The sequence below is a fragment of the Entelurus aequoreus genome, linkage group LG01 (genome assembly GCF_033978785.1).
Source record: "Entelurus aequoreus isolate RoL-2023_Sb linkage group LG01, RoL_Eaeq_v1.1, whole genome shotgun sequence".
NCBI lineage: Eukaryota > Metazoa > Chordata > Actinopteri > Syngnathiformes > Syngnathidae > Entelurus > Entelurus aequoreus.
The window spans coordinates 61,995,000-62,020,071 of record NC_084731.1 but is presented as its reverse complement, the minus strand read 5'-3'; the positions used below and the strand labels follow the sequence as shown (position 1 = coordinate 62,020,071).

At 36.7% G+C, this 25,072-nt stretch overlaps 2 protein-coding genes across 3 annotated transcripts in view; both read right to left on the bottom strand.

Moving 5' to 3' along the window:
* Nucleotides 1–1,830, bottom strand: part of timeless (timeless circadian clock) — a 58,667-nt gene extending 56,837 nt beyond the window's left edge. For both annotated transcript variants that reach the window (XM_062027437.1, XM_062027428.1), the window contains exon 1: nt 1,688–1,830. The gene's annotated coding sequence lies outside the window, so the exon portion shown is untranslated. The remainder of the gene's footprint in view (nt 1–1,687) is intronic.
* Nucleotides 1,831–3,405: 1,575 nt separating this feature from the next.
* Nucleotides 3,406–25,072, bottom strand: prph (peripherin). Its single transcript, XM_062055792.1, has 9 exons — nt 24,496–25,072; nt 19,183–19,243; nt 11,689–11,784; nt 11,450–11,614; nt 11,259–11,384; nt 9,572–9,792; nt 8,989–9,041; nt 5,611–5,684; nt 3,406–3,990 (listed from the first exon to the last, which is right to left on the bottom strand). Exons 1-9 carry the CDS (start codon nt 25,041–25,043, stop codon nt 3,919–3,921), a joined length of 1,416 nt encoding a protein of 471 aa, XP_061911776.1. The 5' UTR covers nt 25,044–25,072; the 3' UTR covers nt 3,406–3,918.

Sequence of the window (25,072 nt, the reverse complement as noted above, 5' to 3'; positions counted from 1 at the left end):
TAAGACATGGCTTGGCATTGTCTTGCTGAAATAAGCAGGGGCGTCCATGGTAACGTTGCTTGGATGGCAACATATGTTGCTCCAAAACCTGTATGTACCTTTCAGCACTAATGGTGCCTTTACTGATACCCATGTCTTGGGCACTAATACACCCCCATACCATCACAGATGCTGGCTTTTCAACTTTGCGCCTATAACAATCCGGATGGTTCTTTTCCTCTTTGGTCCGGAGGACACGACGTCCACAGTTTCCAAAAACAATTTGAAATGTGGACTCGTCAGACCACAGAACACTTTTCCATTTTGTATCAGTCCATCTTAGATGAGCTCAGGCCCAGCGAAGCCGACGGCGTTTCTGGGTGTTGTTGATAAACGGTTTTCGCCTTGCATAGGAGAGTTTTAACTTGCACTTACAGATGTAGCGACCAACTGTAGTTACTGACAGTGGTTTTCTGAAGTGTTCATGAGCCCATGTGGTGATATCCTTTACACACTGATGTCGCTTGTTGATGCAGTACAGCCAGAGGGATCGAAGGTCACGGGCTTAGCTGCTTACGTGCAGTGATTTCTCCAGATTCTCTGAACCCTTTGATGATATTACGGACCGTAGATGGTGAAATCCCTAAATTCCTTGCAATAGCTGCTTGAGAAAGGTTTTTCTTAAACTGTTCAACAATTTGCTCACGCATTTGTTGACAAAGTGGTGACCCTCGCCCCATCCTTGTTTGTGAATGACTGAGCATTTCATGGAATCTACTTTTATACCCAACCATGGCACCCACCTGTTCCCAATTTGCCTGTTCACCTGTGGGATGTTCCAAATAAGTGTTTGATGAGCAGTCCTCAACTTTATCAGTATTTATTGCCACCTTTCCCAACTTCTTTAGGAAGCGCAGGACTGTATAAATAACAAAATATAACAAATATGGGACTTTAAATTATTGATATGTTCCAATAATATTTAAATAATAATTAATGCATAAAATAAATCACTTACAGACTAAAATAGGAATAACAAACCAAATTAAATGTTACACAGACCACGTCATTTCCTGGCAGCAAACCTGCAAAAAAAATTATTCTCAGGTTTCTCTATGTTTACATTTTTACACTACTTTGTTACACTTTATTAAGCATTTCTTACATATTCCTTATTTTTGCAACTCTTTATCTAAAGAGGTTATTGTTATGTGTTTATTGTGATTTTAGAACTGTTTTTACATTGATTGTTTTTCATGCTTTTGTTGACATTTCCTTTCTGCCTTGATAGCTGAGGGGATTATAATAAGAGGAATGTTACATTTTTCTCCTGGTCCATATCTCCACAGGTCATAAAAAATATCAATAATTATTAATATCGACCGATGTAAAAAATCTTATATCGTGATAGTTTTCAGCCGTATCTCAGCCCTATGTACACAGTCATACGCTTAAAATAATAGGAGTACTGTGTAACACTGACAGACGTCTGTAATATTGTGTCCTACCATATAATATATAAATGCTAGTCAACATAGAGAGACATAATGTTATAAAGGCCCTAAAGTTAAAAAAAAAAGGTTTTATTTCTGATCTCATAGTCGCCATACCGTACTGTGCAAGTGTACCTAATGTAGTGGCCGCTGAGTGAGTACGTACAAACGATATAAACAATATTATTTCAGGAAGAAACACGTTTTTTACTTACGTAAGCAAACGTAGTAAGTCAGGGTGGTTTAAAGCAGTCCAGCTTCTCAAAGTAGAAGAATATCAACAACAGTAGCGTGCTGTTTTTCCACTGAAGTAAAACGCAGACAAACTTGTCTTCATGATCAACTTGACAAGTCTGGCGCCAACGAAACCGGATGTTGAATGTCGTCATTGACTGGTCTTCTTCTCCTGCCGATTGGTGAGTCGTGCGCAATGTCGCCATCTAGTGCTAGGAAACATTAGTCACATCTAAATTCACTATCATAAACTATATTTCTTTAATACTGTCTGTACGGAAAAAGTAAATACAAAAAAATGTATATTCGTAAATCTATTTGGATTTTGGAATATTAAATCATTTTATATTATATTGTCATTGTTTAAAAACTCATTATTGTTGTAGCGTAGTTACAAAATCCGCCCATCCATCTTACATATGGCGATATAGCTCAGTTGGTAGAGTGGCCGTGCCAGCAACTTGAGGGTTCCAAGTTCGATCCCCGCTTCTGCCATCCTAGTCACTGCCGTTGTGTCCTTGGGCAAGACACTTTACCCACCTGCTCCCAGTGCCACCCACACTGGTTTAAATGGAACTTAGATATTGGGTTTCACTATGTAAAGCGCTTTGAGTCACTAGAGAAAAAGCGCAATATAAATATAATTCACAATTCACATTCTTCCGCTTATCCTAGTTCGGGTCGCGGGGGCAGCAGCCTAAGCAGAAAGGCCCAGACTTCCCTTTTTTTTATTTTGGTCTAAAAACTAAAGATAAAGGTGAATTTATAACACTAAAACGCCCTCAGGAAGAGGTGCTTTAAGACATGGCTAGCTAGCTAGCGGCTAACGTCCATCCGCAGTCGGCAGTGTTTTAGCTACTTCTAAATCACTAATCCTCGTCTCCATGGCGACAAATAAAGTAAGTTTCTTACACGTACCATTATCACTGGAAGATGAGGAATAGCTAAACATGCTTCACTACACACCGTAGGAGGATACAATAGCTCACCGGCGTCACAATGTAAACAAACTCCATGGGTGGATCTACACCTGACATCCACTGTAATGATACCAAGTACAAGAGTGTATCTAGTCAATATTTTTTATCATCACAAAATCTTTTGTCCTTTAAAAAAAATCAATATTGTGTTTATAAAGTCAGGAAATATGTCCCTGGACACATGAGGACTTTGAATATGACCAATGTATGATTCTGTAACTACTTGGTATCGGATCGATACCTAAATTTGTGGTAACATCCAAAACTAATGTAAAGTATCAAACAACAGAAGAATAAGTGATTATTACAATTTAACAGAAGTGTAGATAGAACATGTTAAACTAGAAAATAACCAGATATTAACAGTAAATGAAAACATAATCAATTTTTACAGTTTGTCCCTGACAATTTTGACAAAATAATAGAATATAAATGACACAATTTGTTACTGCATACGTCAGCAGACTAATTAGGAGTCCTTGTTTGTTTAATTACTACTAAAAGACAAGTTGTCTAGTATGTTCACAATTTTATTTAAGGACTACTTAGCAATAATAAACATATGTTTAATGTACACTAAGATTTGTTGTTAATATCTGTTTTTTATTTGTATTTATTTTTTTCTATTAATCTTCATATGTCTTACTTGTATTTTATCTTTAATCTCTACTCATGGTTAGTATGTCTTGTGAGTTCATCAGGAGCAATGAGGACTGACACTCTAGACTTGCTTCAAGTTTATTTGCACCTACAGTACATGATCCATCCTTAATGAGGCAAATACAAACAGCCATTTGATGCTCAATAATTCAACTTTCTCAACATTTTCTAGAGTTTAACAATTTTTTTTTCTATTTTGTTGTGATATGGTTGGTTGGGCGGACTAGGCGAAGCCTGGGAAAGAGATGTTTTCATCTTTATTTTTAAATGGAGGTAAAGCCATTAGGCGAATTGCTCTTCAAGCACATAGCAAGCTACAAACATGTGGCCATCAAAGAGCTCCACGGGATTGCACGGCAAATAAAGGCCTCAACTGGTATGTTGATGGGATTTTAGTCCCAGGGATGACACAGCTGTGTTTAGGAGCAGCTTCCCTAGCACCAAGGTGATCCACTGTCTAAATGTACTGATTGACCTGCCTTCAGTTACTGTTTGCCTGGCAATGAAACACAGAATGATTATTATTATTTTTTTCATATGCTTGTTTTTTGGTGGTCACATTCTTCTTCTTCTCAGTTGTCCTTGTCGTCTTTGTCGGAGTGACCCGAGTCTCTCTCCTTCTCCGTCTTGGATTCCTTCACCACCTGATTAAACAAGGATGTTAATATTTCCACTGAAAGGAACAACAGACCGATTAGTGCAAAACCCAAAACCAGTGAAGTTGTCACGTTGTGTAAATGGTAAATAAAAACAGAATACAATGATTTGCAAATCCTTTTCAACTTATATTCAATTGAATAGACTGCAAAGACAAGATATTTAATGTTCACACTGAGAAACGTGTTATTTTATTGCAAATAACTTTGAATTTATAGGCAGCAACACATTGCAAAAAAGTTTTTTACCACTGTGTTACATGGCCTTTCCTTTTAACAACACTCAGTAAATGTTTGGGAACTGAGGAGACACATTTTTGAAGTGGAATTCTTTCCCATTCTTGCTTGATGTACAGCTTAAGTTGTTCAACAGTCCGGGGGTCTCCGTTGTGGTATTTTAGGCTTCATAATGCGCCACACATTTTCAATGGGAGACAGGCCTGGACTACAAGCAGGCCAGTCTAGTACCCGCACTCTTTTACTATGAAGCCACGCTGTTGTAACACAAGGCTTGGCACTGTCTTGCTAAAATAAGCAGGGGCGTCTATGATAACATTGCTTGGATGGCAACACATGTTGCTCCAAAACCTGTATGTACCTTTCAGCATTAATGGTGCCTTCACAGATGTGTAAGTTACCCATGCCTTGAGCACTAATACACCCCCATACCATTACAGATGCTGGCTTTTCAACTTTGCGCCTAGAACAGTCCGGATGGTTCTTTTCCTCTTTGTTCCGGAGGACACGACATCCACAGTTTCCAAAAACAATTTGAAATGTGGACTCGTCAGATCAGAATATTTTTCCACATTGCATCAGTCCATCTTAGATGAGCTCGGGCCCAGCGAAGCCGGCTGCGTTTTTGGGTGTTGTTGATAAATGGCTTTGGCTTTGCATAGAGTTTTAACTTGCACTTACAGATGTAGCGACCAACTGTAGTTACTGGCAGTGGTTATCTGAAGTGTTCCTGAGCCCATGTGGTGATATCCTTTACACATTGATGTCTGTTTTTGATGCAGTACCGCCTGAGGGATCGAAAGTCCGTAATATCATCGCTTACGTGCAGTGATTTCTCCAGATTCTCTGAACCTTTTGATATTAGGGACCGTAGATGGTGAAACCCCTAAATTCCGTGCAATAGCTGGTTGAGAAATGTTGTTTTTTGACTCTTGGACAATTTGCTCACGCATTTGTTGACAAAGTGGTGACCCTCCCCCCATCCTTGTTTGTGAATAACTGAGCATTTCATGGAAGCTGCTTTTATACCCAAGTATGGCACCCACCTGTTCCCAATTAGCCTGTTCACCTGTGGGATGTTCCAAATAAGTCTTTGATGAGAATTCCTCAACTTTCTCAGTCTTTTTTGCCACTTGTGCCAGCTTTTTTGAAACATGTTGCAGGCATCAAATTTCAAATGAGCTAATATTTGCAATTTTTTTTAAAACATTCCGGTTCGAACATTAAATATCTTGTCTTTGCAGTCTATTCAATTGAATATAAATTGAAAAGGATTTGCAAATCATTGTATTCTGTTTTTATTTACTATTTACACAACGTGACAACTTCACTGCTTTTGGGTTTTGTATATTTATTGAAGAAAAAGCATACCTCTCCATCTCTGGTCTCAACAGTCTTTATCACAACGGTCCTCTTGCTGCCGCTGACTGGCATGGGTTCATAATCTGAACACACCACATTGATTTGAAAGGGTTAGGCTCCAACATTATACTTTTGTAAATAATAATAAATGCTCAATTTACAGCCTGGAGGGAGACATTTTCATTAGAGCTGGGAATGTTTGGGTGTCCCACGATTCGATTCAAAATCGATTCTAGGGGTCACGATTCGATTCAAAATCGATTTTTTTTTCAATTCAAAACGATTCTCGATTCAAAAACGATTTTTTTGTTTTTTTTGTTTTTTGTTTTTGAAAACAATACACAACAATACCATAATAATGCAATACAATTTAATTTTGGAGTTCTGAACTTGTAATTTCTTGCAGTGTTTATTAAGTGGTAATATGTCACATTTGTCCCAATTAACTTTATACCCTGATAAACAGCCATATTCAGTGATGACATTATTGATATAAAGAAGACAGGAGTTAACATGTGACAGGTAAAAAAATTATGTCGTCACAATACATCGATAGCTTATTATACTGAGAGCCAATATTTATACCATGAATATTATTTTCACTTCTTATTTTTGCAGCTAAGGGTTCAATAACCAAATTAAATAATAATCCAGATGCAGGACATCCCTGTTTTACTCCTCTTTTTAAAAAAAAAGGTTGTGAAATATGATTATTGGTTTTGACTGATGCCATGGGCCTTGTATAAAGCATCTTAATCCATTGTATAAAATTATCTCCAAATCCAAATTTACGTAATGTGCAAAACATAAATGACCAGTTTATGCGGTCGAATGCCTTCTCCGCATCAACAGTACATACTGCTGTGGGATAGGGAGACTTCTAGCATAGTAAATAACATTAAACAATTTCCTTGTATTGTCTGAAGATTGTCGACCTTCCATGAAGCCAGTTTGGTCAGTATGAATTAATTTTCCTATTACATTTGATAATCGTGTGGCTAAGATTTTTGCCAAGATTCAAAAGGATTCTCTATTCATTCAATACATAGATTTCAGCAGGATCTACCCCCGTCTGCTGACATGCAAGCAGAGTAGTAGATTTTTGTAAAAAGCTTTTATAATTCTAAAGGACAATGTTTTATCAACTGTTTGCAATGATGTACATTTGTTTTAACTATTAAATGAACCAAAAATATGACTTATTTTATCTTTGTGAAAATATTGGACACAGTGTGTTGTCAAGTTTATGAGATGCGATGCAAGTGTAAGCCACTGTGACACTATTGTTCTTTTTTATTTTAATGTCTAATGATAATGTCAATGAGGGATTGCATTGTTATGGTATTGCTGTGTATTGTTTTGTTGGATTGATTAATTAAAAAAAAAAAATAATAATAATAATAATAAAAAATAAATAAATAAATAAATAGATTTTTTTTAAATGAGAATCGATTCTGAATCGCACAACGTCAGAATCGCGATTCGAATTCGAATCGATTTTTTCCCCCACCCCTAATTTTCATACAATAGTAAGTAATTAATTCACATTTTAAACTACAGCAGCACGACCAATTTTGTCAGCAGCAAAGTGCTGAGCCAGCACTATTGATGACTTCACTGTAAACAATGTGTGACATGCATGACTTTTACGTTGTTTTTTTTTTACATTAAATTAGGGTTGTCCTGATACCAATAAGTAGATACATAGATAGGTCTTTATTGTCATTGCACAAGTACAACAAAACTTTGTTTTCAGCACAAACCCGTTCAAGATTAGACGAACAAACAGTGTACAGGGTTACAGAACAGGAACACTGATACCGGTACCAAAATGTATTTCGATACTTTTCTAAATAAAGGGAACCACAAAAAATTTCATTATTGGCTTTATTTTAACAAAAAATCTTAGGGTGCAATAAACATATGTTTATTATTGCAATTTAGTCCTTAAATAAAATAGTGAACATACTAGACAACTTGTCTTTTAGTAGTAAGTAAACAAACAAAGACTCCTAATTAGTCTAATGACGTATGCAGTAACATATTGTGTCATTTATATTCTATTATTTTGTCAACATTAGGAGGGACAAACTGTAAAAATTGATTATTAATCTACTTGTTCATTTACTGTTAATATCTGCTTATTTTCTGTTTCAACATGTTCTATCTACACTTCTGTTAAAATGTAATAATCACTTATTCTTCTGTTGTGTGATACTTTACATTAGTTTTAGATGATACGACAAATTTAGGTATCAATCCGATACCAAGTAGTTACAGGATCATACATTGGACATATTCAAAGTCCTCATGTGTCCAGGGACGTATTTCCTGACTTTATAAACATAATATGAATTAAAAAAAACGAAATAAATGTTTGTGATGCTAAAAAATATCGATGTAATCATAGTAGTATCGACTAGATACGCTCTTGTACTTGGTATCATTACAGTAGATGTCAGGTGTAGATTCACCCATGGCATTTGTTTACATTCAGGAATGACGCCGGTGAGCTATTGTATCCTCCTACGGTGTGTAGTGAAGCATGTTTAGCTATTCCTTGTCCTCCAGTGATAATGTAATTGTAAAAAACTCACTTTATTTGTCGCTATGGAGGCCAGGATTAGTGATTTAGAAGTAGCTAAAACACTGCCGGATGGATGTTAGCTGCTAGCTAGCTAGCCATGTCTTAAAGCACCTCTTCCTGAGGGTGTTTCAGGGTTATAACTTCACCTTTATCTTTACTTTTTAAGCCAAAATGCGCCCGTTCTCCCTTTTCTGTCTACACACTGTGTCTGCTTGTAAGTACTCCGTGTGTGTGCGCTCTGCCGAACATGCTCCTCTGCTCCTAAAACCAGCAATGTCATGATGTGACGACACACTGTCATGCCCGTTTAAAATAATAATAATAATTGGGAACCAGTACTTTTCCAACAGAGTATAGTACCGTTTTTGATTCATTAGTACCGCGATACTATACTAGTACCGGTATACCGTACAACCCTAGAGTCAGAGAATCTTTACTTTACACTCTGAAGTAAAGGAAAACTGTACAGATTCATGATGGTATTTAAGAGAATAACGACATGTTATATAATTATATAAGTTATTGTTTATATAGAATTTGTTGGCACATTTTTGTAAACTCAAAAACGTAAACAAAACCAAAAAAAGGTTACTCTAGATGTGTTCTAGATATGTTAATCCCAAGTGTTTTAAAATGCTGGTTTCAGTTAAATCCATGCAATAATGACTTCTTATATACCAAGTGCGTGTGTGGGGTTCAGGTAGGGACGGGGCCCCCTTCAGGACTGTATGGGGGCCCAGAGTTTGGTGTTCCAGTCCCATGAACCCTGAAGATAGAAGGATATGACAAGGAGAACTCACCACGCTCACCAAGGTGGTTTGTCATTCCAAGATTGAGGATGGGTACGGTGATCCTGAACAGGAAACATGAGACAAAGTCAAATATTGTTGGAAAGGAGACACAAATGTTAGACAAATATTGTTGGAAAGGAGACACAAATGTTAGACAAATATTGTTGGAAAGGAGACACAAATGTTAAACAAATATTGTTGGAAATGAAACACGAATGTTAAACAAATAATGTTGGAAAGGAGACACAAATGTTAAACAAATATTGTTGGAAAGGAGACACAAATGTTAAACAAATGTTGGAAAGGAGACACAGATGTTAAACAAATATTGTTGGAAAGGAGACACAAATGTTAAACAAATATTGTTGGAAAGGAGACACAAATGTTAGACAAATATTGTTGGAAAGGAGACACAAATGTTAGACAAATATTGTTGGAAAGGAGACACAAATGTTAAACAAATGTTGGAAAGGAGACACAAATGTTAAACAAATATTGTTGGAAAGGAGACACAAATGTTAAACAAATATTGTTGGAAAGGAGACACAAATGTTAAACAAATAGTGTTGAAAAGGAGACAAAGGTCCCTCGCCTGCTCTCCTCCCCTTCCAGCAGTTTGCGATAGGTGGCGATCTCGATGTCCAGCGCCATCTTGACGTTGAGGAGGTCCTGGTACTCCCGCAGGTGGCGAGCCATCTCGTCCTTCAGGTGGCGGATCTCGTCCTCCAGCCTGCCCACGTTGTCCTGGTAGTTGCCGATCTCGTTGGCGAACTGGTCCTCCATGTCCCGCATCTGCCTGAGCAGAGCTTCGTTCTGGAGACGTGGGAGACGGTGAATCAATCAATCAAACTTTATTGAAAAAGCTCTATTTATATACAAACACACACACACACACACAACACACACACACATGCAACTATATGGACAAATGAATGCATGTCTGAGTACAGAGGAGCCACGTGAGTAAACACTATCACAGGAGCCATCTGCACCAGGGGGTCATCAGACCATGGCCACCAGGACGCTGACACAAAAGGGCCCCCCCAAACATGGCCGATAACCACTGAGGCAGATGGCTCATCTGAGGAACGTTGGAAAGTAAAAATAACCAAACTTGTAAAATAGTAAGAACCATGAGTAGAGATGAAGGATAAAATACAAGTAAGACATATGAAGATTAATAGAAAAAAATTAATACAAATAAAAAACAGATATTAACAACAAATCTTAGTGTACATTAAACATATGTTTATTATTGCAATTTAGTCCTTAAATAAAATAGTGAACATACTAGACAACTTGTCTTTTAGTAGTAAGTAAACAAACAAAGACTCCTAATTAGTCTGCTGATGTATGCAGTAACATACTGTGTCATTTATATTCTATTATTTTGTCAACATTGTCAGGGACAAACTGTAACAATTGATTATTTGTTCATTTACTGTTAATATCTGGTTATTTTCTGTTTTAACATGTTCTATCTACACTTCTGTTAAAATGTAATAATCACTTATTCTTCTGTTGTTTGATACTTTACATTAGTTTTGGATGATACCACAAATTTAGGTATCAATCCGATACCAAGTAGTTACAGGATCATACAATGGTCATATTCAAAGTCCTCATGTGTCCAGGGACATATTTACTGACTTTATAAACGTAATATACATTTTAAAAAAAGGAAAAAAGATTTTTGTGACAATAAGAAAATATCAATATAATCATAGTAGTATCGCCTAGATACGCTCTTGTACTTGGTATCATTACAGTGGATATCAGGTGTAGATCCACCCACGGCATTTGTTTACATCTTGACGCCGGTGAGCTATTGTATCCTACGGTGTGTAGTGAAGCATATTTAGCTATTCCTCATCTTCCAGTGATAATGGTACATGTAAGAAACTTACTTTATTTGTTGCCATGGAGACGAGGATTAGTGATTTAGAAGTAGCTAAAACACTGCCGACTGCGGATGGACGTTAGCCGCTAGCTAGCTAGCCATGTCTTAAAGCACCTCTTCCTGAGGGCGTTTTAGTGTTATAAATTCACCTTTATCTTTAGTTTTAAGACCAAAATAAAAATAAAAAAATTACAAAAAATAAATAAATAAAATAAAATACAATTAAATAAAATGAAGGTACAATAAATACATAATAAATAAATAGAACTAAATAAAATATTGCATAACTAATAGGATCAATTACAAATTACTTCAATAAAATAATTAATATCAGGTAAAAGCCAAATCAAAAGAAGCAGGTTTGGGGTGTGGAGCTCACCGTGTTCTTCACGGCATCGACCTCGCAGTTGAGGGACTGGATCTGCCTCCTGGACTCACTGGCCTCCTGCTTGGCCTGTTTCAAGGCGTCACCGTTGCGCTTTGCGGACTCGGTCAAATCTGCAAACTTCACACGTGAAGAAAACAATGAGTGTGTCTGTAGTCCCGGTCTTGGAGTGTGGGGCTGCCAACCTTGGACTTGTACCAGTCGTCAGATTCTTGCATGTTCTTCACGGCAATGGTTTCATATTGGGCCCTGATGTCCCTCAGGGCCCCAGTGAGGTCCGGTCGGGAGCTGTGGTCCACCTGCATGCTCAGCTGCTGCGTTTGCACACTCACCTGAACATCCTGGATTTCCTAAGGATCGGTGGCACGTCTTACTTTTTCATCTTCCACCCACAAACTTTCACCAAAACCTGTGAAGAACCTACTTCGTCGTGCATCTTCTTGAGGAACTCGATCTCGTCCATCAGTGACTCGATCTTCCTTTCCAGCTCCAGGCGGGATAACGTGGCGTCGTCCACGTCCTGGTGGTCGCAGCAATGCAACAGTCAGACATTTATTCACAGGTCATTTTTAAATTTGTCCACCAGATGGTGCTACATTTTCCCATTCAAAGCATGCAGCAAAGTGGAAAACAATATTAATTTGTAAGATGTTTGCTTCAGTTTTTGGAAGAAATTAGTGAGAGTATTAAATGTAAAATAGTGAAGATATTAAATGTAAAATAGTGAGGATATTAAATGTAAAATAGTGAGGATATTAAATGTAAATTAGTGAAGATATTCAATGTAAAATAGTGACAATAGTAATTGTAAAATAGTGAGGATATTAAATGTAAAACAGTGAGGGTACGAAATTTAAAATAGTGAGGATATTAAATGTATAATAGTGACAATAGTAAATTAAAATTAGTGAAGATATTAAATGTAAAACAGTGAGGATATTAAATGTCATATAGTGAGGATATTAAATGTAAATTAGTTAGGATATTAAATGTAAAATAGTGAGAATATTAAATGTAAAATAGTGAGGATATTAAATGTAAAATAGTGAGGATATTAAATGTAAAATAGTGAGGACGTTAAATGTAAATTAGTGAGGATATTAAATGTAAAATAGTGAGGACATTAAATGTAAATTAGTGAGGATATTAAATGTAACATAGTGAGGATATTAAATGTAAAATAGTGAGGATATTAAATGTAAAATAGTGAGGACATTAAATGTAAAATAGTGAGGATATTAAATGTAAATTAGTGAGGATATTAAATGTAAATTAGTGAAGATATTCAATGTAAAATAGTGACAATAGTAATTGTAAAATAGTGAGGATATTAAATGTAAAACAGTGAAGGTATGAAATTTAAAATAGTGAGGATATTAAATGTATAATAGTGACACTAGTAAATTAAAATTAGTGAAGATATTAAATGTAAAACAGTGAGGATATTAAATGTCATATAGTGAGGATATTAAATGTAAATTAGTTAGGATATTAAATGTAAAATAGTGAGGATATTAAATGTAAAATAGTGAGGATATTAAATGTAAAATAGTGAGGATATTAAATGTAAAATAGTGAGGACGTTAAATGTAAATTAGTGAGGATATTAAATGTAAAATAGTGAGGACATTAAATGTAAATTAGTGAGGATATTAAATGTAACATAGTGAGGATATTAAATGTAAATTAGTGAGGATATTAAATGTAAAATATTGAGGACATTAAATGTAAAATAGTGAGGATATTAAATGTAAATTAGTGAGGATATTAAATGTAAATTAGTGAAGATATTAAATGTAAAATAGTGAGGATATTAAATGTAAATTAATGAGGATATTAAATGTAAAATAGTGAGGATATTAAATGTAAATTAGTGAGGATATTAAATGACTATGCAAGGGTAAATTTGCCATAAGATATTCCCTAAAATCTTTGTTAAAACAGTCTAAAATTGCAAAGCTACACACAAAACATGACATATTTGTTCCTAAATACGAAAGAATAACCAATTAATACCATTAAAAATGCATTTTTAGAGCCCTCATTTATCTTAGCGTAAACTAACACAATCTTTTGTATTTGCACTACTGGTGTTAAATGTGTCACTTTTACATTTGTCCACCAGATGGTGCTACATTTTCCCATTCAAAGCATGCAGCAAAGTGGAAAACAATATTAATTTGTAGGATGTTTGCTTCAGTTTTTGGAAGAAATTAGTGAGGATATTGAATGTAAAATAGTGAGGATATTAAATGTAAATTAGTGAGGATATTAAATGTAAATTAGCAAGGATATTAAATGTAAAATAGTGAGGATATTAAATGTAAATTAGTGAGTATATTAAATGTAAAATAGTTAGGATATTAAATGTAAAATAGTGAGGATATTAAATGTAAATTAGTGAGGATATTAAATGACTATGCAAGGGTAAATTTGCCATAAGATATTTATCTTAAAAGATGGCGGCGCATGACTATGCTCCGGCTCGCTAATGCTCTTGGGAGTGTAGAGCGATTTGGCAAAAAACACCCGTCATTTCTGTCAATTTCATGGCTGGCTCAAAGCGTGAACACTCTGTGATCACATACGACCGACAGACAATTCTGGATGTGGATGGATCGGGTCGTTATAGACTGAAAGATGCATGTACGGTGGACCTCCTCGCTAGCATGGGAATACTTCGCGGGCTACATCGAGCGGCCTTTGTAGCAGCGGAGTCAAGTGCTAGCGGTGACCGCCAATGGAGACGACGTAAGCGGTGCGAGCGGAAGCAGAAGCGGGGATGCCGAGCGGGGCTAACAACAAAGAGAAAAGCTAATCAAAGAAGCGTGGAGTCTCCGGGTAAGAAGCCATTTAAACTAGAACTAGCCGGCGTCAGGCTGGATAATCCCTGCACACATAGCAATTCTCTTAGAATAAAACACAACTCACATAATTTTTTTTCTTTTGTGACCGTGTCAGAGGCAGACATACATTGTACTGAGGTAGCTAACTATGATGCATTCAGTTTATCGCAACATCAAGCAAACAATCTGAATATCCCCGTCGTATCAATTCCTAGATATGGTCGAAACTATTTAAAGTGCAATACGCATAATAAACGCAACATTGTTAATATTGCTACTTCGGATAATTTCAACAAACAATCCTCAAAACAGCCCACTACCTATAATATGGGCTTTTTAAACATAAGATCATTATCTTCCAAAACGTTATTAGTTAATGAAGTCATTAGAGACAACAAACTTGACATCGTTGGTCTCGCCGAGACCTGGCTCAAACCAGACGATTTTTTTGCGCTAAATGAGGCATCTCCTCCTAACTATACCAATACACATGTTGCCCGACCTCTTAAAAGGGGAGGGGGTGTCGCACTAATATACAATGAAAACTATAATCTTACACCTAACCTAAATAATAAATACAACTCGTTTGAGGTGCTCACTTTTGAGGTTTGTCACACCGCTGCCTCTCCACCTGGCTGTTATCTACCGCCCCCCTGGGCCCTATTCGGACTTCATCAGCGAATTCTCAGAGTTTGTTGCTGATCTAGTGACGCACACCGACAATATAATCATAATGGGGGACTTTAATATCCATATGAATACCCCATCGGACCCTCCATGCGTGGCGCTCCAGACTATAATTGATAGCTGTGGTCTTACAGAAATAATAAATGAACCCACGCATCGCAACGGTAATACGATAGATCTAGTGCTTGTCAGGGGTGTCACCACCTCTAAAGTTACGATACTCCCGTACACTAAAGTAATGTCCGATCATTACCTTATAAAATTTGAAGTTCTGACTCATTGTCAACAAACTAATAATAATAATAATAACTACTATAGCAGCCGCAACATTAATGCTGCCACAACGACGACTCTTACTGACCTACTGCCTTCGGTAATGGCACCATTCCCAAATTATGTGGGCTCTATTGATAACCTCACTAACAACTTTAATGACGCCCTGCGCGACACCATTGATAGTGTAGCACCGCTAAAGCTAAAAAGGGCCCCTAAAAGGCGTACCCCATGGTTTACAGAAGAAACTAAAGCCCAGAAATTATCATGTAGAAAGCTGGAACGCAAATGGCGTGCGACTAAACTTGAGGTTTTCCATCAAGCATGGTGTGATAGTTTAATAACTTATAAACGCATGCTTACCTCAGCTAAAGCTAAATATTACTCAAATCTCATCCACCTCAACAAAAATGATCCTAAATTTCTGTTTAGTACAGTAGCATCGCTAACCCAACAAGGGACTCCTCCCAGTAGCTCCACCCACTCAGCAGATGACTTTATGAATTTCTTTAATAAGAAAATTGAAGTCATTAGAAAAGAGATTAAAGACAATGCATCTCAGCTACAACTGGGTTCTATTAACACAAATACGACTGTATATACGACGGATACCGCCCTCCAAAATAGTTTCTCTCTCTTTGATGAAATAACATTGGAGGAATTGTCAAAATGTGTAAATGGGACAAAACAAACAACATGTTTACTTGACCCAATTCCTGGGAAACTTATCTAGGAGCTTTTTGTATTATTAGGTCCATCAGTGTTAAATATTATAAACTTATCACTTTCCTCTGGCACTGTTCCCCTAGCATTCAAAAAAGCGGTTATTCATCCTCTACTCAAAAGACCTAACCTCGATCCTGATCTCCTGGTAAACTACCGGCCGGTGTCCCACCTTCCGTTTATCTCGAAAATCCTCGAAAAAATTGTAGCACAGCAGCTAAATGAACACTTAGCATCTAACAATCTCTGTGAACCTTTTCAGTCCGGTTTCAGGGCAAATCACTCTACGGAGACAGCTCTCGCAAAAGTGACTAATGATCTATTGCTAACGATGGATTCTGATGCTTCATCTATGTTGCTGCTTCTTGATCTCAGCGCCGCTTTCGATACTGTTGATCATAATATTTTATTAGAGCGTATCAAAACGCGTATTGGGATGACAGACTTAGCCTTGTCTTGGTTGAACTCTTATCTTACTGACAGGATGCAGTGCGTCTCCCATAACAATGTGACCTCGGACTATGTTAAGGTAACGTGCGGAGTTCCCCAGGGTTCGGTTCTTGGCCCTGCACTCTTTAGTATTTACATGCTGCCGCTAGGTGACATCATACGCAAATACGGTGTTAGCTTTCACTGTTATGCGGATGACACTCAACTCTACATGCCCCTAAAGCTGACCAACACGCCGGATTGTAGTCAGCTGGAGGCGTGTCTTAATGAAATTAAACAATGGATGTCCGCTAACTTTTTGCAACTCAACGCTAAGAAAACGGAAATGCTGATTATCGGTCCTGCTCAACACCGACATCTATTTAATAATACCACCTTAACATTTGACAACCAAACAATTAAACAAGGCGACTCGGTAAAGAATCTGGGTATTATCTTCGACCCAACTCTCTCGTTTGAGTCACACATTAAGAGTGTTACTAAAACGGCCATCTTTCATCTCCGTAATATCGCTAAAATTCGTTCCATTTTGTCCACAAGCGATGCTGAGATCATTATCCATGCGTTCGTTACATCTCGTCTCGATTACTGTAACGTTTTATTTTCGGGCCTCCCTATGTCTAGCATTAAAAGATTACAGATGGTACAAAATGCGGCTGCTAGACTTTTGACAAAAACAAGAAAGTTTGATCATATTACGTCTATACTGGCTCACTTGCACTGGCTTCCTGTGCACCTAAGATGCGACTTTAAGGTTTTACTACTTACGTATAAAATACTACACGGTCAAGCTCCTGCCTATCTTGACGATTGTATTGTACCATATGTCCCGGCAAGAAATCTGCGTTCAAAGAACTCCGGCTTATTAGTGATTCCCAGAGCCCAAAAAAAGTCTGCGGGCTATAGAGCGTTTTCTATTCGGGCTCCAATACTATGGAATGCCCTCCCGGTAAAAGTTAGAGATGCTACCTCAGTAGAAGCATTTAAGTCTCATCTTAAAACTCATTTGTATACTCTAGCCTTTAAATAGACTCCCTTTTTAGACCAGTTGATCTGCCGTATATTTTATTTTATTTTCTACTCTGCTCCCAACCAGGGGTGGACCGCTAGCCTGTCCATCAGATGGGGACATCTCTACGCTGCTGACCCGTCTCCACTCGGGATGGTTCCTGCTGGCCCCACTATGGACTGGACTTTCGCTGATGTGTTGGACTTTCACAATATCATGTCAGACCCACTCGACATCCATTGCTTTCGGTCTCCCCTAGGGGGTGGGGGGTTACCCACATATGCGGTCCTCTCCAAGGTTTCTCATAGTCATTCACATTGACGTCCCACTGGGGTGAGTTTTCCTTGCCCGTATGTGGGCTCTGTACCGAGGATGTCGTTGTGGCTTGTACAGCCCTTTGAGACACTTGTGATTTAGGGCTATATAAATAAACATTGATTGATTGATTGATTGACTATGCAAGGGTAAATTTGTCATAAGATATTCCCTAAAATCTTTGTTAAAAGGGTCTAATATGGCAACGCTACACACAAAACATTACATATTTGTTCCTAAATACGAAAGAATAACCAATTAAAACCATTAAAAATGCATTTTTAGAGCCCTCATTTATCTTTGCGTGAACTAAAACAATCTTTTATATGTGCACTATTGGTGTTAAATGTGTCACTTTTATATTTTTCCACCAGATGGTGCTACATTTTCCCATTCAAAGCATGCAGCAAAGTGGAAAACAATATTAATTTGTAAGATGTTTGCTTCAGTTGTTGTAAGAAATTAGTGAGGATATTAAATGTAAAATAGTGAGGATATTAAATGTAAAACAGTGAGGATATTAAATGTAAAATAGTAAGGATATTAAATGTAAAATAGTGAGGATATTAAATGTAAAATAGTGAGGATATTAAATGTAAAACAGTGAGGATATTAAATGTAAAAGAGTGAGGATATTAAATGTAAAATAGTAAGGATATTAAATGTAAAATAGTGAGGATATTAAGTGTAAAATAGTGAGGATATTAAATGTAAATTAGTAAGGATATTAAATGACTACGCAAGGGTAAATTGGCCAAAAGATATTACCTAAAATCTTTGTTAAAAGGGTCTAAAATGGCAAAGCTACACACAAAACATGACATATTTGTTCCTAAATACGAAATAATAACCAATTAAAACCATTAAAAATGCATTTTTAGAGCCCTCATTTATCTTAGCGTAAACTAACACAATCTTTTGTATTTGCACTATTGGTGTTAAATGTGTCACTTTTACATTTGTCCACCAGATGGTGCTACATTTTCCCATTCAAAGCATGCAGTAAAGTGGAAAACAATATTAATTTGTAAGATGTTTGCTTCAGTTTTAGGAAGAAATTAGTGAGGATATTAAAAGTGAATTAGTGAGGATATTAAATGTAAAATAGTGAGGATATTAAATGTAAATTAGTGAGGATATTAAATGTAAAATAGTGAGGATATTAAATATAAATTACAGAGGATATTAAATGTAAAATAGTGAAGATATTAAATGTAAAATAGTGAGGATATTAAATGTAAAATAGTGAGGATATCAAATGTGGGGTGGGGGTGGGGGGTGGGGATGTAGCCTATCCCAGCTGCATTCGACCGGAAGGCGAAGTACAAAGTGGAAACCATTAATTTAAAATTCCTTTGTCCGATTTTTGCGACAGTTTTTGGAAGAAATTACTGCTGATATTGAAAGATTACTTTATTTACTGAATGTAATGAAATATAGAAATATATTTTTATTTTATTTATGTATTTATAAACAAATGAGGAATTGTGACCTTAGTGGTTTGGCTTTCAATGCTAAAACCAAAGTAGAACCACATCAACAAATGTTATAAAATCCTCTAAGCTGTTCACAACGTAAACATTGTTCGTTTTTTCAATAGAAAACCAATTTTTACCTTGCGGAAAACAGCCAGGTTGTTCTCAGCATCCATCCTCTTCTGGGCTTCTTCTTCCAGCCTGCAGGACACACACACATTCTTGTATTTATTACCTTCTTGAGACCTCCGAAAAATGCCTACCTCTAGGACCCCTCTTTCTAGATTTATAAAGATTTGTATTTAAAACATTAATAATATATACAAACTATGCAAATATAAAAAAGGTAAGCTTTTAGACAATATTTTTTTGTTTGTAATTGGTTTTTAATCTTCATAATTTACTTAAAGTTATTACAGTATGTATCTATATACATTTTTTTTTTTTAATACATTTTGGTCAAAGGGGGAGCAATTACATTTTTTACACACACTTGTTATTACATATGTTGGCCAGAGGGGGAGCACTTCAGATTTTTACACACACTTGTTATTTTATATGTTGATCAGAGGGGGAACACTTTTAAAACCGACACACAGTCAATTTGAAAAATCCCTGCTTTTTGGGACCACCTTAATTTTGATTGATTGATTTTTCACCACCAGGGGTGCAAATCATCCATCCATCCATCCATCCATTTTCTACTGCTTGACCCGTTTGGGTTCGCGGGGGTGCTGGATCCTATCCCAGCTGCATTCGGTCGGAAGGCAGGGTAGACATTCTCTATTAGATGCAAGGGTTTTCCGGATTGAGATCAGGATTTATGTCCTAACTTGTTCACAGCTCCTCATATGGAAGCTACTTTTCCTTGTTGATGTCTCAAGAAGGGCAGAAATACAAGAACACACACACACACACACACACACACCCAAACACACATTCTTGTATTTGTTACATTCTTGAGACCTTCGAAAAATGCCTACCTCTTTAGGACCACCCTTTCTAGGTATATAAAGATTTCTATTTACAACATTAATAATATATACAAACTATGCAAATATAAAAAAGGGATAACAAATAGTTATTTTTATTTTTTATTCTTTGTTTGTAATTGGTTTTTAATCTTCATTATTTACTTCAAGTTACTACAGTATGTCTCTATATACATATTTATTTATTTGTTTTAATTAATTTTGGACAAAGGGGGCGCACTTCCATTTTTACACACACTTGTCATTTCATATGTTGACCAGAGGGGGAGCTTTTTTAAAACCGACACACAGTCAATTTGAAAAATCCCTGCATTTTGGGACCACCCTCATTTTGATAGGTTTCACCACCAGGGGTGCAAATGAGATCTCTATTTTTTGTTTTTTGTAATCTGCTTAGGGCCGATGACAAACGAGTCATGGACCACAGATGACCCCTGTGCCGCACTTTGGGCAACCCAGCTGTAGAAGCCAACTGTTAATGGCCACTATAGTATTAACCCGTAGTGTATTTGTTCATCCTATGGTCACATATGGGACGCGGGTTGTCTTACGTCAGCACCGGAAGTCGTAAAATCAGCTGGTCACCTGGTGGGTTTTTTCGGGGATGAATAGGGAAGTCCTTCTTTAGCTGCCGTCTTGTTTTATCATATATTGCTGCCTTTGCACCTGTCAATGTTTACTTTTGTATGCACATTAAATCAACAAAAAAATCCTGACTTTGGAGCAATGTTCACGGACTCTAGTATTTGACTCTCTATTAGATGCAATGGTTTTCCAAGAACACACACACACACACACGCACACGCACACACACACACTTTCTTTAAAGGCGCACCACTAATCTTTCCAAACAAAGGGTATCAGCTGGGAAAATGCTCTCCGAGTAATCAATGTGTTGATTGAATGTCCTGTAAAAGGTTTTGAAAGTGTGCCCAGCGGGACCAGCAGCTGCTCCTCTCCACTAATGCACTTCAAGAAGGTCATCTTCTCCTGCTAGAAGGTTGGCGGTCTTGCCAGAAAAAAGAGCATTAAGAGGAAAAAGTACAATAAAGATGGTGGCACATGTCATATTAAATGTAAAATACTGAGAATATTAAATGTAAAATAGTGAGACTATAAAATGTAAAATAGTGAGGATATTAAATGTAAAATAGAGAGAATATTAAATGTAAAATAGTGAGGATATTAAATGTAAAATAGTGAGGATATTAAATGTAAAACAGTGAGGATAACAAATGTAAAATAGTGAGAAAATTAAATGTAAAATAGTGAGAAAATTAAATGTAAAATAGTGAGGATATTAAATGTAAAATCGTGAAGATATTAAATGAAAAATAGAGAAGATATTAAATATAAATTAGTGAGAATATTAAATATAAAATAGTGAGAATATTAAATGTAAAATAGTGACAATAGGAAATGTAAAATAGTGAGGATATTAAATGTAACAGTGAGGATATTAAATGTTAAATAGTGAGGATATTAAATGTGAAATAGTAAGGATAATAAATGTAAATTAGTGAGGATATTAAATGTAAAATAGTGAGGATATAAAATGTAAAATAGAGAAAATATAAAATATAAAATAGTGAGGATATTAAATATAAAAGAGTAAGGATATTAAATGTAAAATAGTGACAATATTAAATAGTAAATAGTGAGTAATATACATGTAAAATAGTGAGGGTATTATAAATGTAAAATAGTGACGATATCAAATGTAAAATAGTGAGGGCATTAAATGTAAAATAGTGAGAATATTAAATGTAAAATATTGAGGATATTAAATGTAAAATAGTGAGAATATTAAATGTAAAATATTGAGGATATTAAATGTAAATTAGTGAGAACATTAAATGTAAAAAGGTGAGGATATTAAATGTAAAATAGTGAAGATATTAAATGTAAAATAGTAAAGATATTAAATGTAAAACAGTGACAATATTAAATGTAAAATAGTGAGTATTACACATGTAAAATAGTGAAGATAATACATGTAAAATAGTAAGGATATTAAATGTAAAATAGTGAGGACATTAAATTTAAAATAGTGAGTATTATTCATGTAAAATAGTGAGGGTATTATAAATGTAAAATAGTGACGATATCAAATGTAAAATAGTGAGGGCATTAAATGTAAAATAGTGAGAATATTAAATGTAAAATATTGAGGATATTAAATGTAAAATAGTGAGAATATTAAATGTAAAATAGTGAGAATATTAAATGTAAAATATTGAGGATATTAAATGTAAATTAGTGAGAACATTAAATGTAAAAAAGTGAGGATATTAAATGTAAAATAGTGAAGATATTAAATGTAAAATAGTAAAGATATTAAATGTAAAACAGTGACAATATTAAATGTAAAATAGTGAGTATTACACATGTAAAATAGTAAGGATATTAAATGTAAAATAGTGACAATATTAAATGTAAAATAGAGAGTATTATTCATGTAAAATAGTGAGGGTATTATAAATGTAAAATAGTGACGATATCAAATGTAAAATAGTGAGGGTATTAAATGTAAAATAGTGAGGATATTAAATGTAAAATAGTGAGGACATTAAATTTAAAATAGTGAGTATTATTCATGTAAAATAGTGAGGGTATTATAAATGTAAAATAGTGACGATATCAAATGTAAAATAGTGAGGGTATTAAATGTAAAATAGTGAGGATATTAAATGTAAAATAGTGAAGATACTAAATGTAAAATAGTGAGCAGGTTAAATGTAAAATAGTGATACTGTTAAATGCAAAATAGTGAGATTATTAAATATAAAATAGTGAGAATATTACAAGTAATTTAGTGATACTATTAAATGTAAAATCCCAGAAGTTCAAGAAGGTCATCTTCTCCTGCTAAAAGGTTGACCATCTTGTCACAAAAAAGAAAAAGTGCAATAAAGATGACATCATTTTAAGTACGTGATGAGACGTCTTTGGAAAGTTTCTTCATGTCTTCATGGAGCCAACATGTCGTCCTCCATCTGCCATGTCCAGACAAAGTCATGCTGGACATGAAATAGATTAACGTTCCTCATCTTTAATTCATGTGGGCCTCTCCTCCTAATGGCACCATTTATTTAACGCAATGGGACAACTCACCTAATGGAGCCACGGACTCACATTGATTTGGTCTTTTTTTCTTCCTGCTGCACCCATTTCCTCCCTGCGCCCCCGCTGACCCCACCCCTTTTTCATGTGAACAGCGTGGACGTCATGGTGATGCCATGGTGACGCCATGGAAGGGCCAAGTCACCCGGGGAGCCATCGCAGGATAATAAATCATAAATAACGATTTGCTGCGCTGAGATGAAAATGCAAGTCATTCAATCCAGGAAGTGATTGGGGAGAAGGAGCCCTGGCTGGTTCTCATTTGGATTAACTTGTTTAGTCTTGAATTTAGTCCTTTTCTGGTGAAGACTATTTCCACCAACAGGGCTCTAATATGCTCAAAAAGTCAGCAAATTCCAATACTTAAAAAAACAATATATATTTCTGTGGAGGCATGAAAACCTGCTAAAAAATGATCAGCAGCTGGCACTCGTGCGTCCCATTATCCAGCAATTGTGCCAGGTCTTCACTTGTCATTCTTATATCCGTCCACCAGATGGCACTACAATTTCCCATTTAAAGCAAGCAGAAAGGGTTTTGGACGAAACGTGTGACTCATTGAAGGACATTATTTCATGATCATTTGCACCAGGATGTTACGTTTTTTGGAAGAAACCAAAAAACTTGTATGGAAGGCAAAAGTGTCTCCAAAGTCTAGACCAGTACAGTAGTATAGTAAGTGTCTGTAGAAGAACATTTATTTATTTATTTAGTTTTTTGTTTGTACTGCTACAAGATAGTTGTAGTACAGTCTGCTGGGCCACACCCTATACAGCATCTGTCGATCCATCCATCCATCTATCTAGCTATCTATCGACTGTATGTATATATGTATATTTGTGTGTTTAGCTGTTGGAGACAAGCTGCAAGACACGTTTCCCTTGAACGGAAAGCAAAAGTGTCTCCAAAGTCTAGACCAGTACAGTAGTATAGTAACTGTCTATAGAAGAACGTATTTTATTTTTTTATTTAGTTTTTTGTTTGTACTGCAACAAGAAAATTGTAGTAGAGTCTGCTGGGCCACACCCTATACAGCATCTATCCATCCATCCATTAATCATCCATCCATCCATCTATCCATTCATCGTCCATCTATCATCCTTCCATCCATCCATCCGTTCATCATCCATCCATCCATCTATCGACTGTATGTACATGTATGTATATTTGTGTGTTTAGCTGTTGGAGACAAGCTGCTAGACACATTCTCCTTGAATGGAAGGCAAAAGTGTCTCCAAAGTCTAGACCAGGACAGTAGTATAGTAAGTGTCAATAGAAGCCTATATGCCGTATTTGAGTGCCAATGTACGGAAGGTCTGGTTTCATGTTGCTACCAACCTCTGCTTCATCAGGGCCAGGTCCTCTGCCAGGTTGTCCCGCTCCACTTGGTACTGGTCCCTCTCCTTGCCGATGGCGTCCATCTGGCGCCGCATCTCCCTCAGCTCGTCCTGGAAGATCTCGGAGGCGCGGTTGGGCTGGCCTTGCTGCTGCTGGCCCTTGAAGAGGGTCAGCTCCTGCGTCAGCGCGCCGTTCTGCTGCTCCAGGTAGCGCACTTTCTCGATAAAGCTGGCAAAGCGGTCGTTGAGCTCCTGCAGCTCGGCCTTCTCGTTGCTGCGGGTGGTGAGGAACTCCTGGTTGATGGCCTCGGCCATGGTAAAGTCCACCTTGTCGTAGGTGAGGCGCTGGGGTTGGACGGCGGGACGGGAGCGTTGCTGGTGGTAGGCGGCGGAGCGGGACGACACCATGGGGGACATGGAGCGCAGGTAGCGGCCCCCGGAGACGGGCGTGCGGGAGGACCCGCTTGAGTAGGAGGACATGGAGACGGGGTGTGGACTGCCAAAGGTACGCCTGTAGGACGTGGAAGTGTGCATGGAAGAGTGGCTCATGGTTGCTATCTCGGTCTGATCTCTGAGGG

Bases quoted from the DNA above. Each gene is read 5' to 3' on its own strand.
- prph (XM_062055792.1), bottom strand. From the start codon at position 25,043: ATGAGCCACTCTTCCATGCACACTTCCACGTCCTACAGGCGTACCTTT. The intron at 9,793-11,258 runs GTGAGCTCCACA...CCACGTCTCCAG, and splicing joins TCGATGCCGTGAAGAACACG to AACGAAGCTCTGCTCAGGCA. The intron at 9,042-9,571 runs GCGAGGGACCTT...TTTCCTGTTCAG, and splicing joins CTGGAAGGGGAGGAGAGCAG to GATCACCGTACCCATCCTCA.